The sequence below is a fragment of the Microchirus variegatus genome (assembly GCF_963457635.1).
Source record: "Microchirus variegatus genome assembly, chromosome: 21".
Classification (NCBI taxonomy): domain Eukaryota; kingdom Metazoa; phylum Chordata; class Actinopteri; order Pleuronectiformes; family Soleidae; genus Microchirus; species Microchirus variegatus.
In genome coordinates, this window is record NC_139822.1 from 14,198,657 (window position 1) to 14,217,826 (window position 19,170).

General features: G+C 44.4%; 1 protein-coding gene across 1 annotated transcript in view; it reads right to left on the reverse strand.

Moving 5' to 3' along the window:
• runx3 (RUNX family transcription factor 3) overlaps positions 1-19,170 on the reverse strand; it is a gene marked incomplete at its 5' end in the record, with an annotated part of 50,520 nt that overhangs the window by 14,196 nt on the left and 17,154 nt on the right. The window contains 4 exons of the mRNA XM_083907547.1: positions 723-866; positions 13,162-13,266; positions 14,713-14,869; positions 15,468-15,709. Coding sequence (XP_083763673.1) covers positions 723-866; positions 13,162-13,266; positions 14,713-14,869; positions 15,468-15,709 — 648 coding nt within the window. The remainder of the gene's footprint in view (positions 1-722; positions 867-13,161; positions 13,267-14,712; positions 14,870-15,467; positions 15,710-19,170) is intronic.

Genomic DNA, 19,170 nt, shown 5'->3' on the forward strand with positions numbered 1-19,170 from the left:
TCAGTGACATATGATGGAGCGTGAAAACACACTCATCCTCGGTCCAACACATCACCCACGCAGCTGTCCACACACACACACACACACACACACACACACACACACACACACACACACACACACACACACACACACACACACACACACACACACACACACACACACACCACGCACATATGTTTGCCCCCTCCCCTCCATCGCACCACCTCCGTCTGAGTCCCAGCCTCCTCCTCCATGCCCCCGCACATTCGCTCGGTCTGAGAGTGACGTGACTGCCAAGGTAGCGGGCGGCTGTTACATTCCTGAGGCCGTAGTGTGCGGTGTGTGTGTGTGTGTGTGTGTGCGGAGGGCCAAGCTTTCAGCAGCCAGCAGGGCCAAGCTCGGTTGGCAGCGCCCGCCGCGCCACCTGGCCACAGACTCAACCCCTGCACACTGTGGGGCCTGGACACCACCGACGCAGGGCATCCAGGGACAGAGCTGACATGCACTTCCCCGTAGATGAGCCAACACGTATATATAACGATCAGAAGGTAGAAAAACACCGCGGAGGAATTGCACATGATGTGCACTTGGCTTAGTTTGATTCTGTGTGAATGGTGTGTACTGTGTTGACGTGTAATACAATTGTCCCACTGGTCATATTAAATGCTATATCAAAAGTGGTGTTTATCTCTGGGTAATCAACAGTGTTGTGGTGATTTGTGTGGATCGGTGTTGCTCACCTTGTGTGGTGCCGAGGTGTGTTTGGATGGGGCGGGGATTGTTGTTCACTGGGCCTATACGCATAGTCCGCTGGTAGCGCTCGATCTCTGACAGCCTGTCTGAGAACTGCATCTTCCCGGGGTCTTCTATCTTGACTCTGTGCCCTGAAAAAGCAACACGAGGTGAGACGGGGGGAGAAAAAAAAAAAAAAAAAATCAAGGACAGCTAACAGGGAAATATGGCACAAAATTGTATTTCCAGAAAGCGAAAACAAAAAGACTCCCAGTCTCCCTAGTCTCGGTTATCTTAAGTGTAATTATGCTCCGCTGCAATTCACACGTGACAGAGACAGAGGCCGTCACCATGTTTTCAGCTCTCCAAACACAAAAATATTATGCGACTGTTAGCAGACCTTGAAATACATTGGCGAGACACTAAGTGTTACCCAAGCTGCACCTGCTGCTGCGTCACCCGCAGATAACGATAATGTAAGTGGCTGAAAATCATTGCTTGAGGAATGTTGTTTTTCTCCGAACCCCCCGAGCCGAGTCCGAGAAATAATGAACTATGAATAGTCGCCGCGAGTTCTGTGAACTGATGTTGAAGTTCGCCGATCGCTATCTTGCACACAAAGACGCGCTCGCCAATTGAAGTCTGACAGACGCAGCACTTAGTCAGAGGGAAACACCCAGACGAGGCTACCAAACCATAAAGTCATCACTCTTAAACACAAGAGATAGAAAGACAAAGGCTGCGTGTGTGTGTGTGTGTGAGGTGATAATTAACTTATATCTGCTGCATCTTTTATTCTGACTTGAAAACAAACCAACAAACGTAGTGCTTTGATGTTCAGCCCAATAGAAAGAAGAAGATAAAAACAACGCTGCTCCTGCCTTTTGATGTACACATGATCACATGTGCACTTACACGTATACACAATACGCATATTCCGCATGATTCACATGTGAACACATCTTTAAATGTCAAGACGCGAGTCCGGATGAGGGCTCTGCCTCTAATGGGAGGAAGAGATTTTAATGTAACTATCAATGCACCAAAACTGTGTGTGTGTGTGTGTGTGTGAACCCGGCATGTATACATTCTGTGGTTTTCTCCCTGGCATCTCGACAGAGTGGCCTAATGTGAAGTAATGGCTGGATTTGAATATTTTATCACTATATAAAGGGGGCAAGGCAGACCGACCGATATGGATTTTGCCCGTCCTATCTCTCCACTGACCCATGGGCAATATATCTTCCCTCAGAGGCTGACCCATGGGTAAAGTTTCCTCTCGTTTACCGCTCTGTCCATTTGGTTGTGCCCACCACCACCACCGCCGACGCCGCCACCACCTCCCCTCCATCCTGTCTTTACGAACTATATAGAAATATCCAGCTTTGACACCCCCTCCCCACCTGCCCCTCCAACACACGGTGCAGCAGACACAATGTCTGATCACAGGCTTTGACATCAAACTCCTGTTTTATTCACACCCCTGATCAAACCATTAAGTGTGAGAAAGAGAGAGTGACTCGTACATGACTAATCTGTCTGGGGCCGAGACTCAAGCTCTATGACTTTGGAACAGCCAGAAAAGTCCGCTCCGTGCCGTTACTCTGGAACATATTCTGGTTGGACACACACACACACACACACATGCTGTTATATCTATCTCGCATTCATGCGGTCTTTCTCTCTAAACTGTGGTGGACGCAATGAAGGCCAATGATTTTCTCTCTCTTACTCTCTAAGACTCAAAGAAACACATGCAGCGCCACGTCCAGGCTCCATCACCCACATAGATACTGCAGCTACTGTCTGGTGCACGGTCGAGAGCAAGGGGGGCAGTTAGGGGGAAGCAACCCTCCAAATATAGCCCCTATATTTGTCCTTGTGTAGTTATTAAGAGATTTACACCACCTCAAACGGCTGAGGGTCAGGGAAACGATACATCCCACTGCTCTCTGGTTGGGGGAGAAAAAAAAAAAACTCAGACAGGCCGGGGAGGAAAATAAATGATAATTGGTCAATTTTTCTGCAAGCCAATGGTGGTCAGGGATGGAATTGGCTGACTCTTTACGGATGAAAGTGATCATTCAGCAACACACACACACACACACACACGCGCGCACACTTGAGCCTAGCTGTGAATCCCGTGGCCCAAATCCAACTGGCAAAGACGCCGTGTTTGGCGACACGCTGTTCATAGCGTCCAGTAGGGGGTTTAAGTGGACTTTGCAGTGAGATGGTGATGTTTGGCCCTCATTAGAACAAAGCCTGGAGCTCATTAACCCTGGGCTCCACAGTTGCTGGTTAACACCAATCAACTGAGAAGCTACAGGACCTTTCTTTTCCCCCATTCGCTGCCGTTTTTCCCCCCACTCTGCCGTCGTCTCCTGCACGCTTAATAAACCGCTCTGTTTTGATTTTATCCTCAAAGGATAAGAAGTATAGCTAATGGACGCAGGGATGTTTTGATTTTTTAGCTGTAGCTACTCCCCCCCTTTCATTAAACCTTTTTCCTTTTGAAACTTTGTGGCTCACATAGGAACAAAACTCCAGCTCCTTCTACTGTACATGCAGCAGCCCATAATGGATCAATTAAAAGACTTGTCATGGCAATTCTGAATGAAAGTGGAACTATTTAATCATTTTTTTTCTTTTCCCCCTTCAGTGGAAATAAAATGTCCTTTTTGGTCTTGCGCTCAAGTCGAACAAAAATCATTAACCTCACAGTTAGGGGTTTAAACTTTTCTTCACTTCATGTTGAAAGAACTTGAATTATTCTTAGTTTGACTAGAACTCGGCTTTGAAATCTCACTGAATCGAATTTCTTACAGTTGGACCAACGCACCGAGACAACGGCACAGTCACACGTCACGTTAATACGCTGTCTTTGGCCGGTTGACCCCTAGCGTAGCCACATCGCGTCTCCTCCGACCAACATTTGACTTCTATCTACTCTACAGGGTTAAGGGCCAGAGGGGTGCGAGCGCTCCACACCAACAACCCCCTTTTCAGAGGGGTTTCTGTGGTCGGATGAATATTTAATGTGTCAGGGTGCACTTAGGAGAGAATGCCCTTGTTTTTCTCTCTATGATATCATAACCACAAGATAGAGCTGGGAGATGGGGGCCAACGCACACATGAGGCCTAAACAGCAGCGCTCAATACACACACACACATACACACACACCCCGAGTCGAAATGGATGCTAAAGGTTGTAGATTTACTAGCCTCCTCCTCTGAGTAGCGGTCGCATCATCTGAAAGCATTATGGAAGTCTATGAAGAACAAATAAAACGCTTGATATAAAATGTCTGGTATTAACGACGTAGTGAAAGGCTGTGTTTTGAAGAAATGGGTGTGCCGCTCTCTGCCCCCGCTTTGTTTTGTGAGTGAGTGTGTAAGTGTGTTTCCTGGTTGTATTACATCGTTGCTGCAGAATAACGTGAGAGTTATCGCTTTGTTCCTCCCCCGCCCCCTCGATGCTTTGACTTGCATGGATTTAGGTTTAACTTTAAGTGACTTAAGGGTGTTTTTTGTTTTTTCTTCTTCTTCTTCTTTTCTCGTCATGAGATTGTACACCGACGCTCCGAGACCAAACCACATGAACGGTAAAACTCAACCGAGCCTCACCCAGGCTTCCATCCCACAAAAGGCCGTATCAGCTCCGACACAGAGCTGGTGTTTGTTCAGTGAGGTGACAGCCTGGCCTTTAAACGCAGACGTCCACAGCTCAACGATCACCCAATTTGACCCGTTTCCTTCCTTCATCCCCTACTTCTGCTCTCTCTCTCTCTCTCTCTGTCAGTGTATCTGTGTCTCCAGTGAAAGAAAGAAACACATGTTCCCGTCCAAAGGGGAGACACATTAGACACAAGCTCTTTTTTAGTGAAGGGCTGGGTGCTTTTTCAGGGGCAAAGTGAAACTCTATCTGGATGGCAAAGGGCAATACGTGCTTTGGCTGCGGCTCAAGTCTGCTCTGAATATATTTGAAGTGTAAATATTTGTATTTGACGTATAAATGGACTTGATAGGCCCCTGATAACAGACCAGAATTGATTCGTGTGGAGTGCACAGTTCCACAGAATGACATTGAAAACTATGTGTGGATTGTAAAGTCTATGTAAGTAAGGTGTAGGATTACATACAAAAAAAAAATGTCTGGGCAGCGTAAGAAGCTTTTCTGATTCTAATATGAGGTTTAAAAAGTGGCAGTTGGCAGTTTTTTACTGTGCTTTTTATTTTTTTTTTACACTGCATCTAGTACTGCTTGCACTAGTACTGAATGTGGAGCAACAGTTGAGCAGCGAGGCCTAGTTGCCTGCGAGCAAACTTCCGTTCACCCTCAACAGACACTGGGGGGACGTTTCAACATCTGCTTAGTAAAATCTTGTACACCTGTCTTCCTCTTCCTCCTCTTGAGCAGACCCCCAACCCCCCCCCCCCCTCTGGATACTCTTATTACCGCCCTTCTTCTCTGCACGCCGCTCTTTATACTTCCCCTTTCATTCTATAAGTAGCATCATTGCATCGCTTAAAAAGCGTCTCTGCAACAGTGTATTATTTGACGCAGTGGCACCAATCACACAGTTGGGTATTTGCTGTGGCACAAATCAAAGTTCTTGTTTTGAGGCTGACCCTGTAGGATGTGGGTTTTACCCTTGGCTGGTGATTGTGGCTGTCTCGTCTGGGGCCACGCAGACTTAATGCTGATTTACATAACCCTTTTCAGTTAAAAAAAAACACATTTTATAACCGCATCATTATGGATTGTTTCTTTCTTTGCACACGCAACTAGGTGTGGGTGAAGTGTTTGTGTCATCGATGTGTGTGTATGAATGCGAGTGAAAGTTTTGGCTAAATGTTTTATCTGCAGCTTCACCCTCTGTGGCAACAGCTGCGGGATCATCTGGTCCCCGAGGCTGATGCTGAAGCGTCTCTCTGGGGACGTCAACAGTGTGAAAATCCCCCTGAAAACAAGCTGCTCACAGCGGAAGTTGCTACACGAGGCTGTTTGAGCAAAGAGCGCAGCTTTGCTTCACTGATAACGGGATAAAGCTCTTTGCGTGTGTGTGTGTGTGTGTGTGTGTGGAACAGAGGCAGTGCCACACTGCAGCCTGGCAGGTTGAGGCAGGCATGGAGAGTGACGGGGTGCCAAAATAAGGCCAAATGCACCCGGATACTCGAACAATACCACGCGGCCCGTAGCACGTCGGGAGCAATCATCTCTCTTTTGTCCCATCATTCTATAGATTGTGTGTGTAACTGTGTAACTCGGGAGTTGAGGCATGCGGGGGGGGGTTGATACGAGTGTGTTGTTGTCAGATCTTTTTGGCTGCTTGCCTGCAGACTTCCCATTGCTGCTGCTTTGGCCTTGTCGAGCACAGAAGGTCTATCTGGCTGCGGTGGCCCGATCATATTAAAGCAATAAGCTGCTCCGAGTGTGTTGTTTTAGCTCTAAAGGTGAATGGAGTTGTTGTGGCGCTGCAGTCGGTTTGTTCTAAGCAGCGAGAGATGCTGCTGCGAAAAGGTGGGGGGCCCCCGTCGCAAGACTGTGGGAAAGGAAGGCGAGCTGCTGCTGCTGTCGCGTAGATCAATGCGACGCCAGCAGATGTGTCAAACGACTTTGTATTCACACCTCTTTGCATACGAGCTCACACACATTAACGTGCAACGCACACTCGCTCACACTGTTCCACAGAATGACAAATTATATTCCAGGTGAGTGTGTGAATTGTGTGAATGTTCCACTCTCTTTAGTCTTGCTTTTTTTTTTAACCTTTCAGTACTTTCGCGTTCTGGATTTCGCGTTCTGTTCTTTTATTTTCTGAGATTTGCTCGTCTGTGTTGACGAGTCCAGGCTTCCCCTGCGTGTTTGCTCAGAGGATTACAACCTTCTCCGCTCCTGAAATCAAAAGACAGATCTTGCTACACCTATTATTTGCTCACTGTTCCTAACCATTAAGTCCTGAAGAAATAAATATCCAGACCGCAGGGTGGTGGTACAACGGCGTCTTTTCCAGTAACCAGCAGGTGCTGCTTATTCCCACAAACCGCACCGCACCCCCGCCTCCACTCCACTCCACCCTCGTCCCCATTGCCCCGACACAGAAAATGGTTTATTGTCATAATGCAGTAGGGGATAAAATATTCCTCCACTCATGGGCCATTTATTTTTCTAAATGCAGATCAGAACTTTTATTGAATTATGGCTGAAATGTCGTAATGGCTCCCTCCTGTATGGGTCAGTGTAAATAAGGAAGAGTGAGCTCACACAGAGTGGGCATTTTACTTCCCTTCATAGGTAAGTAAACAGGAAAGACGCTTGGCTGGTGAGTTTAGATGGGAGCGTGTGTGTGTGTGTGTGTGGAGTAGGCGGAGAGACCTGAATATTCAGCGATCGTCTCGGTTGACTCTGTGAAAATGTTTTCCTCTTGCATCATCAGCGTGAAATAAAAAAAAAAAGTGCTATCTTGGGCCTTTTGTAAAGTTGTAATTTGGTGATTCCGACTGTGGCGTCGGGAAATATAGAGGAGGGGGACTTTTTGTCTGTGGAAAATGAAGGGGGCATTTCACCCCCAAAGCTATTGTACATCTGTCTCCGGCAGTTATTAAGTGGCCTGAGGAGTTGACATCACACTGTTCCAAAAAATGTTAGACAATGTTCTTCTTTTAGCAGCAGAAGCTTGAACAGCATTGATGCTGCAGAATCAGCGGCGATGAGAGGAGAAGGGGGGGAAAAAGGGCCAGTAATAGACTGATTAGGCCAAGGTGTTTACATTAATTAGCTTGGTTTACACAGAAAAGGCATATGTGCAAGTATAGGAGTCTTTGTGCATGTGTGGCCTATGAAGATAGTCTTCTTCAAAGCTTTCCAGATGTGGTAAAGATGGCAACAGTGGTCAGAGAGCAACACAACCACAATCATTCATATCTGACCTACAAGACTTATCATCATGCGTTGAACGTTTTGTCCCCCGACACAAGTTCCTCTCTCGGTTCAATCCAAATTCCAAATCAATGTGCCACCCGCAACATTCCGGTGGATTTATCAGTCGGCCAATATTTGCTCTACTTCATATCGCCAAAGTATGACTTGTGTCTGGAGTGACCCGAGTGAGACAGACGAAGGCCTCCAGTCAAAGGCAGACACCAAAAAAGCCATTTAAACAAAAAAAAAATCCCTTTATCTGTTCCCATCTGTCTGCGAATGGTAATGAGGATAAATATCTTCTCGACCAAATCGTAAATTAAGTGGTCATGAGTTAGATTGTTGAGGCTCGCCACCATTTGTGTGTGATTTGTGTGCATAAGCCACTATGTCTTCAGGTTATATTTCTAGGAGCCACGGTGAGCCATTAACAGTCAGGAAAGCACCCAGTGTCAGACATGCCACAGTTCTTTCCCCTCCCCTGGCACTGATACACCTGTAGGCCTTTCTTTCAAAGACACCCATCTCCATTTTCAAACATCAAAGTTGCCTTTGAGAGAGCAATTCGCACCGAGGGCGAGCCTTTCATGTGATTTGTGGAGCATGGGCGGGGCCCACGGGGGGTCATCTTTAAGAGATGGATGCACCTGGCAGGTGCACGGGGCTGAGCTGCCCTCACACGCAAATATACACACAACAACGTGCACGATATCTTTTTTCTGTTTACTTTAGAGAGAGACTGCAATATCGCAGGTAAAATAACACAGCAAATGCCATTGTTGGCCTGTTTGCATACTTTGTACAGTCTGTGTGCCAAATGCAAATAGAATCAACCCGCCAAACTTCAAGCACCTAACCCCCCCCCCCCCCCCCCCCCCACCCTGCCTCCCTCCACCCCCACTGCAGCGACTCATCGCCACCCCACCCACCCTCGCCTGCCATTCTCCTCCTGGAGCTGTGCGAACACACCCAGCCGAGCAAACACAGGCAACAAAACACGACAGCACTTGTGTGATTTGGGTGGATGAGTCGGGTCAGTGTGTGTGTGTGTGTGTGTGTGTGCGCGTGCTTTATCTGCATGTATGCAGATGCACGCTGAAGAACAACGTATGCCGTGTTCATGCGAAGACAAACTTAAACCTCGGCGAGGTAAAAAGAGACGACTGTCTCCTGTTTCCATTTCTAAAAGCCAATTTCCCCACTCTCACAGATCAATGGGTAATTAAAAAAACGCTTGGAGGGGCAAAAAAAAAACAGAATACCAAAAAGAGTAAATTGTTGACAGTTGGACGTCTTTCCTTCCTGAAAATGTAACTTCGCTGTCTCTCAAACTCAGACTTGAACACATGATTTATTGAGTGTCGATTTTCAGATACAGATAACAGCTTTGACTCTACGTACTTGCACAAGTTTTTTGTTGTTGTTGTTGCTGCATGTTGCTTGTTTTTTTTATCCACAAGCAAGGTTTTGGTGATACACACACATCAAATACTGTGACATATATGTGCCACATGGCCGTAAATTAATAATTGAATTTGTAATTTTTGTAATCCGAGTTGACGTTTCCTTCCTGTCGACTCATTTCTAGTGATACAAACAGCCCCTGCCCTGTGGGTAAATAAGCAGCGGGTGATGTCACATATATATATAGATATATATCTATATCTATATATATAGAGAGATATAAGTGAGAGAGTGAGACGGGCACCAAAAATAAAGATGTGGGATTAATTGAGAATAACCCTGCAGCGTTGCATCAAGGGTGCGCGAGATGTTGCAGAGGCATCTGATACGGCAACAAAAAGGGAGGGTCCTGACACATAAGTCATCTGCTCTCTCTCTTTTTTTTTCTTTTGACATTTCTTACTCAGAATGCTCTTTCTTGTTTTATTTGGAAATGGTGATGACTATTTTTAAAAAAGCTTCTGGTGGAAGGAGAGTTTTGGTCAACGGTTGCAACAGCTGTTTTTTTCCTTCCCTGTGAGACCTTGACAGAAGTTAGATAATATAGAAGTTAAAAAAAAAGAAGAAGAAGAAGAAGAAGGTGGGGGGTGGGGGGTTAATGTGACGAATGCCGGATGTGTGATGAGGAAATCGGCAGCAAGGGAGACAGAAATACTCGGCTGAAAATGCAGCCTGTACTTTCTGTTTGGTAGCAGAATGCTGTCTACATGTGTCCATCTATGTGAGTGTTTGTGCGTGTGTGTGTGTGTGTGTGTGTGGGCATGTAAACATACATTTGTGCACATTATGACTGCTCGTTCTGTGTGTCTTGTGTTTGATGGCTCAGGTGTTTCCACAAAAAAAAAACAAAAAAAAACACGGCGCTCTTTGTTACATCGCCGAAGGCAGGCTGCCACTGCAGTCCTGTCCATCAGGTTCTCCTGACTGGATCAGTAAACATTAATAACACCCCCTTCTCCTCCTCCTCTACCTCCTCCTCCTCCTCCTCCTCCTCCTCCCCTGGGTGCCAGCTCCTCGGCAGGCAGCCATGCAAATGCACAAACAGCCTGTAAAGCTCTGTGCAGGCCCTGCCAGCCTCGCGGACAGGTGAACACCAGTATAAGCTGGCTTTGGGGCCGTCTGCACTCGAAGAATGCTAAAGCTTAGCTCGCACGGGCAACACTGTGTTGTGTGGCACCGTCAGGGGGGGGAAATAGAGAGTGGGGATCAGAGCCGAGTTGGAATATATAACTGTCTCCGAGAATGAGTTTTATAATGAAAAAAGGCTGTAACTTTTACACGCTGGCAACGACGCGCCTCTGCTTTTTGGCTCTGAAAAAGGCGATGTAATGTGGTGCCGTGTGGCGAGGAGAAGAATCTGAACTTTTTTATGGTCCTAATAACGTCCTGAATGGCCGTGTGTGTTCCTGCGCCGCGTCGGTGCCGTGACACGACTGATATGATACTCTCAGAATGTGCGTCTTGTTAAAATGTGAGGGCTCCTTTATTTCATCTCACGAGTGACTTCTTTTTTTTTTTTTTTAACCCTGTCATAAATCTAAAACTGCAAGGAAAAAAAACGCCACTGCCTCAGATCAGAGAGGCTCTTCAAAGTATCATGAAAAATAGAAGTGTCCTGTGTTTCAAGATTGAATTAATCAGCTTTTTTTTTTGCATTTCCTGCATCCATATTTCAACCTTTTCTTTTTCTGCTTTGGATTGCATTCAGACTACAATTCAGCCTTTGCACAATTTTACTTTCTGCCATTCTATGAATTCCCTCTCGCTCGCTGTGTCATAGACTTTAATGGGAGCCTCTAAATTCTTTCCTGCCCTATATTAAACGGTGTCACTTTATAGCACCCAGCGCCAGTGTAAAAGTAGCACACGGGGCCACTCTGACGCCTTCAGCCGAAGCTGTAACGCGTTGACAGAGTGACGGCAGACAATCTTAATGTACACAGTTATTTCAAGCTGAGACACTCGCCGACAAACACGAGCCTGCGTGTGCTTTAAAAAAAAACAAAAAAAACCCATATATTTAAAGACACTGCACTCAAATTGAAACCATCCACACACACACACACACACACACACACACACACACACACACACACACACACACACACACACACACACACACACACACACACAATCAAATAGTGTTTATTATTATCTTGTCCCTCCCTTCTTCGCATGTCACTGTTCTCTTTTATACCTCTGCAAATACTTGGGTGATTCTTCATGTCCCCTTTCTTTGTGCCTGTCGTCTCCCTCCTCATGTGTTATACTTACTTAACACTCGCTCTCTTTCCCTGCTGTTGTGACTAGGCTTAATCCTCCTGGTTCCTAAAATCCCACCCCAGTTATACCAAACTGAGAAAATCCCTACACTGAGGTGCCTTAACTGAAACTTGAGCCACAGACCATAACGTAACACCTTTTTGTGTCATATCAAGATGCACAAAGCACTGGAATCCCATGTTCCTTATGATAAAATATTACATAAACAATAATCCTCCATTACCTTACATTGCTTAGCCATATTTTAAAGTACAAACAATCTGATTATAAAGCACATAAATGACCAGTTGCAATATCATTGGCTCATGGTGCAGATACATGGAGCAGTGTTTTGAGTTTTTTGATGTCTGGCCGTGTCAGGCTGCAGTTGATTTAGAAAATCTAATTTATTTGTAATAATACTTTAAAGGATCATTTCTATAAAAAAAAAAAAGGAGCAGCATAAACACTTTTTTATTAGATTTTTTTTTTGTATATAAAAAAATTAAAAACAAAATTTGGCCAGCAGGCCACTACAATCCTGCTACAAACCCATGATAAACACCCTCCCTCAATATGTCATGAATTTATTTATTTTTTAAAACCTCGCCCTTCAGCATCTTTCTGATCTGAGTAAAACGACACTGCTCCCCACCGTCTCTCCCACAACCATCACCAGCAGCAGCAGCAGCAGCATTTAAACCACATGAGAACCTAGCTGTGGCTGTGGACGGTGGCGCTAACAGCATTAGCTGTGGGCCTCCCTGCCAGGGGCCCAACGGTGGCCAGACTCTGCCCTGTGTTAAATCAACGGGGGCCCACTTATGTGGTCACAGGCAGGTACGACCCCTCTGACCAGCAACCGGGAGGGAAGACGGGGGTGAGGAGTGGGAGAGTGATGAGGGGGAGGAGGGAGGAGGGAGGAGGGGAGCTGAGCTGAGCCACCTGCGGCTTGGAGACTCACCCAGCTCCTCTTAGTGGTCTTGGGTTTTGCCTGAATATGCTTTACGGTTTCCTCTGAATAGACCCCGTCCCTGTGCCCCGTGCTACACACACACACACACACACACACACACACACACACACACACACACACACACACACACACACACACACACACACACACACACACACACATGCACTGCTAATCTGGAGGACAATACGGCTGTGCTGCATTCAATCTGGTTTACCATAACCACTACGCCAAGCCTTCACCTATAGTCTTAATTCTAATCTTAACCCCAAAACCAAGACTCAACCTCAAAATAAATCTGTGTGAACCAGCGCACACACACACACACACACACACACACACACGCACACACACACACATTTATGAACACATATCACTCACACTAAAACACACACACACTGCATTTTTGCACATGAATTTTATATTGGTAACACTTTAGATTAGGGAACACATATTCACCATCAACTAGGCGCTTACTAACATATATAAGTCGCATACTAGCCCTTTATTAGTAATCATTAAGCACGTATTAACACCTTATTCAACCTCTTAGAATAATAATAATACCTAGTTAATATTTACTAATAAAGGGCTATTATGCATGTTAGTAAGCACCAATAATGGTGAATGTGTTCCCTAATCTAACGTGTGACCTATATTTTATATAGTATATATTCATTATATAACATGTAAATATGACTCATATATACAGCAAATAAAGAGTGGCAGTAAAGAGAAGCTTTTTTGACATGTTCACGAGCCAGGGGGGAAAAGTGCTTTGTGTGTGTGTGTGTGCAAGAGTGCGCATGTGTGGGCCACTCACTGCGTGGTTCCCGGGGTCCATCCACGGTGACTTTGATGGCTCTGTGGTAAGTGGCCACTTGTGGTGGTCCAGTGAAGACGGTGATGGTCAGAGTGAAGCTCTTCCCTGCAGCAGCAGCAGCAGCACAGAGAGAAAGAGACCATCCATGAGATTTTATTACAGACATTTACTCTTCACGACTTTTGTATTTTGTATTTTTTGTATTTTTTTTCAGTATGATCCGTTTCCTTCTTGTTTGTAACAATACCTCGCTTGTTCAACCTCAAATCATCACCGGCTTTATGTCCCGCTCTATCCTTTGAATATTTTATTATTATGTTGTTGTTTTTTTCCTGGTAAAGGGAGCTGGGGACCACCTCCTTTGATGGGCCTGACTGCGGATATGATTTAGATTATTGAGCGAATGTGTTCCAGATTTGCTCGGAAAAAAAAGGCCTTACAGCCATAGTTTATTGTTCAACAAGACAAGATCTTGCTCCCATCTGCATCAAAGTCCGTGCAAGGGGGGGAGATGGAGGGAGGTGAGGAGGGGTTTTTGCATCGTGCAGCGGCTGCGATGCTCTGAGAAAGGCATCTCTTGTTAAAAAGAGACTGCGTGGGAAGAATGGGAAAAAAGAAGAATCCTAGGGTGGGATAATTGACTACAGAAATAAAAGGTACTGGCAATTCTCCCCTTTTTTATTTATTTTTTTAATTCGTAGACAAAACCCTTTTTTTCCTCATCCATCAAACCACAGACATGTTCACATTAAAAGGAAATATAAAAGGCTCTGAGGGGAATGACAGAAATGCCTCCTCCAGATGGTGGTGATGTTCATTTATAATCCGATTTTATTCAGTTCATTGTGTTATCTATGTTTGAAAAATTAATGAAGCAGCAGGGCCGTGCATCCACCTGCAAACAGGCCTGACAATGCGCCATTATTACTCATTTATGCCAATATAATGCGTTGTTTTAACACTTATGAACTATTAGATTGTGCCTTTTTGCACCATTATATTTATAAAAGTGTTGTATAATCCCTTGGATTATTGGGAAAAAAAACCTTTAATAGTCATAGTGTCACGTCGTGACGCAGGCCACATGTTTCGGATGACACCCGTGGACGTCAGTTGGCAAAAAAGTGTGGGCACCCGCCGTACCCACACCTAAACGATCCCACATTTTGCGGTTTTTATCTCAGTAATGCGGAACAGGAAAAAAAAAGAGGCCATCACTGACAGAAATGCATTTCAAAGCTGCTGCTGCTGCTGCTTCACTGTGCGTAACGGACAGCGCTGTGTCCACGCTCCACATAGCCGTGTTTAACATATTTAACTTTCATTAAAACATTGCCAGTCATTACGATAATAACACACTGTCAGCCCTAGACCCAGAAATAGGATCTATTATTATGATTATTATTATTATAGGCGCGTCTCCAAATGTTGCTGCAAATTGCAGACACCTTGTCTTTGTCTTATTTTGTGCCTGCGCGCGTGCCACTTCATGTCTGCGTGTGTGTGTGTGTGTGTGTGTGTGTGTGTGTGTGTGTGTGTGTGTGTATTCACCTCGTCCGCTCCTGCCCACGAAGCGCAGGTCGTTGAATCGGGCCACCTGGTTCTTCATCACGGCCGAGGCGTTCCTCAGCTCGGCCGAGTAGTTCTCGTCGTTGCCGGCCATCACCGTGACCAGAGTCCCGTCGGGAACGTCGCCGAGAGCCACGACCTGCATGCGTAAAAAGGCAGAGAGAGAGGCGAGGCGCAGGTCGCCCGGGGTCACCAAACCAAAATGTACACATGAGCGCGCGTAAAAAAAAAACCGCATCCGGCTCCTTTTAAATTAAACACTAATCGTCAAATTGCCACCGCAATGTCAACAGTGAGGTGAACGTTAATTCATATGAGCAGACACATCCCAAAATGTTCATTTTTTTATATAAACGTATGTGTCTCACATTCATTTCCTTTAAGGCCAAATAAATATTGAACCATAACCATAATTTAATGAACCATTAAAATATATATATCTATAGATTCAGCTTCGCAAATATAATAAAATAAATCACAACTCTTGTATGCCTTGTTTCCCCTGCTCTATCAGGTATAACAGCAAAGCATAACTAACTTTTAATAAGTCCATGTGTCATAAGTCAATGTGAACCAAAAAGCTCTAATCATTTTTTATATCATACTTTTTTATAATTAAATGCCAAGGAAGTAATTTCTCGTGCATTTCTCATAATAATAATATTAATAATAAAACCACAGTGTGTGTCATTATAATGGAAATACAACGAGTGATAATTAGAAGCCATGTGTCTTGCCTTGAAAGCCACGGGCAGCGTCTTGTTGCACCTCCAGTGAGACGGCAGCACGGAGCAAAGGAAGTTCGGGCTGTCGGTGCGGACCAGCTCGCCGGCGTGGTCCGCCAGGACGTCCACCACGTTCCTGGTGTCCTGTCTCGTCCTGAGGGGCCCCGGGGTGGCCATGGCCCCGTTGCCGTCTCCGAGTTTACTGCAGGGGAAGGACGTGGAGGGCGGCGTGAACCGTCTGGTGGTGGGCGGCTCTACGGGAATATGCATCACAACAGCTTGGGTCAGTGCCACCTGACTTGGGGTTGTATGATGAGAGCAGGAAGGACACTCTGGGAGGAAAATAGTTTCTTTTATATCGTTTTCTTTCTTCTCCTCCTCCTCCGGACGCGGATGGTCTCAGGAGTCCAGCGTGTGAGCGCAGAGGATGGAGGCGAGAGCGCACAGAGACAAGGTGGAGGAAAAACCTCTCACTGTGCGCTAAAGCTCGGGATGCGTCAGGCTGAGGAACATCAGGATCTGACTTGAACACAAACACAGCAGCTGCCTGCGCTCTGTACACTGAACCAGCCGCGTGGCTGAAAACATCAACAGCGCGAGCTTTCACTATTCAATCTATGAAATTAAGTCACCAAATCTCACAAATACTGGTCGGATAATCCAGACGTGGTGCGCAAATTTACTAAACTGCTAAACTTTGTGTGCGTAAAAAGGTGATCGCAACTAAATAACTGTTGCCAAACTCTCCTTGAGATCTCACCAAACCGCTGTAATATATTAAAAAAACACCTAAGTATCTCAAAAATATCTAAGTGAAGTTGAAGTTCAGCATCTGTTGTTGAAAAGAAGTTCTTGCAACTTTATCCTCGTTGGATTTTTTCCCCCCCAGAAAAACAGAGTTATTGTGGGATAAGTGTCCCGTTCTTTCCCGCTGGATTTCCCCCTTTTTCTTTAAAAAACAAACCCAAAAAAAAAGTTATCCTTTTTTTGTCGCAGGGAATATGTGGCGCAAAGAAGGAACCGCGAGGCTGAACGCAGAGCAGAGTGCGGCGGTATTATTTTACCCCAGTCATTTTAGTGTTTAGTGGGTTGGGAGTGTGGAGGTGATTTCCACCAATGAGCGAGCAGGGCTGGGCTTGGAGCAAACCAATCACACTCTCCCCCTCTCTCTCTTTCTCTCTCTCTCTTTCTCTCTCTCTCTCTCTCATACACACACACACACATAAGCTGAATTATTGATGCATATCTGTATCTCTCTGTCCTCGCGCTCGTGTTTTAATATAAGAAACCTTACACGATTTAAAAAAAGTGTGTTTTTTTGCAGGAGTTTCACACAACCGCACAAATAATATCATGTGTCCATTAGTTGATTTTACATTATTGCCAATAAGACAGGGGATTAAGACATTCATCACTTTTAATTGAGTTTAAAAAAACAAACAAAAATCGAATAGTAATTGAGCAACATATGGATTATAATTGTTAAAGGAAGTGATAACGTGTGCACCTGCACTGCTCTGTCTCTAATCTGTTTTAATAGTTGATTTAAACTGCACAGGCCTGTGGTTGCGCTCTCATTAATTAATTTTTTTTCTAAAAGTTATTTCATCTGGCGCCTCAGTAGGTAAATGATTATTATTATTATTTTATTTTTTTCATAAAGGGAAATTATAACTTTATAAAACAGATGACTATCAATTTAATTGACTGAAATTGGTTGGATAGGAAAATTAAAGTACACATCAAACGACGCAGCTGATTAATAATAAGCGCGTGTGCCTGAGGCTGAACTCACCAGGAGCCTTGGATACGTCAAATGACGACGGCACACCCTGTTAAGAAAAAAAAAAAAAAAAAAAAAAAACTAAGATAAACCTCCGCCGTGCGCCTTTCTGACACTAGTTGGCGCATTTGCCTTTTCAATCGCTGTCAGACACACGCTTCACCTCTTCACTGAGCAGGAAACTTTCATCTGCAGCTCGAGCTGTGAATCTGTTTCCACTTTGTTCCAAAAGTCAGAGAAGAAGGCGCAGACAGAAGAGCCGGAGACATTTCTGTCTCTTTTTTGTTGTTGATTAAAATAAATATTAATGATTAAAAAATCATTATCAACCTAATTGAGAAATGTCATTATAATAAAATCAGTTATTCGTTAATAATAACTCATTGGAGCTGCGTGATGCACGTGAGTTTACGTTTATATCTCTGAGCACAACATTAAAAAAATAATTATTTTGACTCTTAACGCGTTAATTAATTGTATTAGTATTAGCACCGATTTGACAGGTGGATGGAATATTTTATTTTTATTTTATTTTATTGAATTCCTGAATTAAAAATGCATTAAACGATTAAAACAGCAGGCAGGAGTTATTACCGACTCGCCATCACGTATGTAAACAGGAAATGGACAATAAAAAAAGGGGCAATATTGAACAAGTCATGTGGAATTTCGTTGGCGCGCGCTCCAAAGATGCATCCAATCAATCGACCTTTCATCTTAATAACAGGATAAAGCGTTTTATTTCCGCGCGCGCGAGTGTGCGGCGGTTTTTAAGTTGTTTACTTGCACGGGAATAAATCAAGTGCAGTTAAGTGGAGAGCACGGATTCATCCGAGTGGATTCAGATTTTCCCCTTAACCCACTCCCCCCCCCTCCTCCCCTCCTCCCCAATAACGCAGTGAATGATCCAAGTCATACAGAGGAAAGATGCAGAAAGTTAAAGTGGTCATTTTAATGTGCAAAAATTAGGAATTATATAGGTTTATTTAACAGTAGCTTAAATAAAGTGGATAAGGGCTGGACAATAATGCAATAACAATGTCCTGATATAATTTCCTTCATTATCAGTATATGCAGATATTATGTTTAAACATAATTGCCATGAATGTTTTTCCTCATATTTTAGTTTTTAACACGTGTTTGATGGACTTAAAAGACTTAAAACATATTAAAAAAAGACTTTATTTAACTTAATCTGACATTTAATCATGATAATTATAAGATAACCACAATTAGATTTCTTTTATCGTAATATCCTCATCCATGTGGGAGAAAAAACCAGGCCACAGAAATCACATTATCAGCAGCACGCACCAACCCTTTTCATTAGAGCAGGGGAAAAAACACTTAATATTATGTGCTATTAATTTGCTAATTAATCAAATTTTCTTCTCTTTATATTATAAGCTTATTTAATTCCTTCCTCAGTAGAAATTATATTAAAGAAACAGACTATTTTTGAAAAATTCCTAACCTTACCTCATTTTTTTATTATGTTTTTATCTTATTTCACAGTCAGATCACATGGAGCAGCAGCTATAAAATGCAAACTAAAATGATCAGATCACCTATCATGCATCCTCTATTTTGAGTAAAGCTCGACTGGGACAATGACAATGCCAGTGATATTTTAGTCGTCCTGCCCTGGTTCATTATTAATATAAGTGACCACATGCTCCAGCTATATAACCCCCCGCTCAGCTGTAATGTGCGCTCCGGGCGCCTGTCACATTTAGACCTCCACATTTCAACATGCACTTTCTACAGTTTCAGCCGCACAGCCGTCGAGGACGGAGCCCGCCCGTGCCCCTGAACGATTTTTAATGATCCGGGGATGGGCTGAGACCTGAAATCAAGACAAGAACTCGTGCAGGATATGTGAAACCATGGACCCACCTCAAATAGGCCTCAACATACTGGATGCTGCTTTAA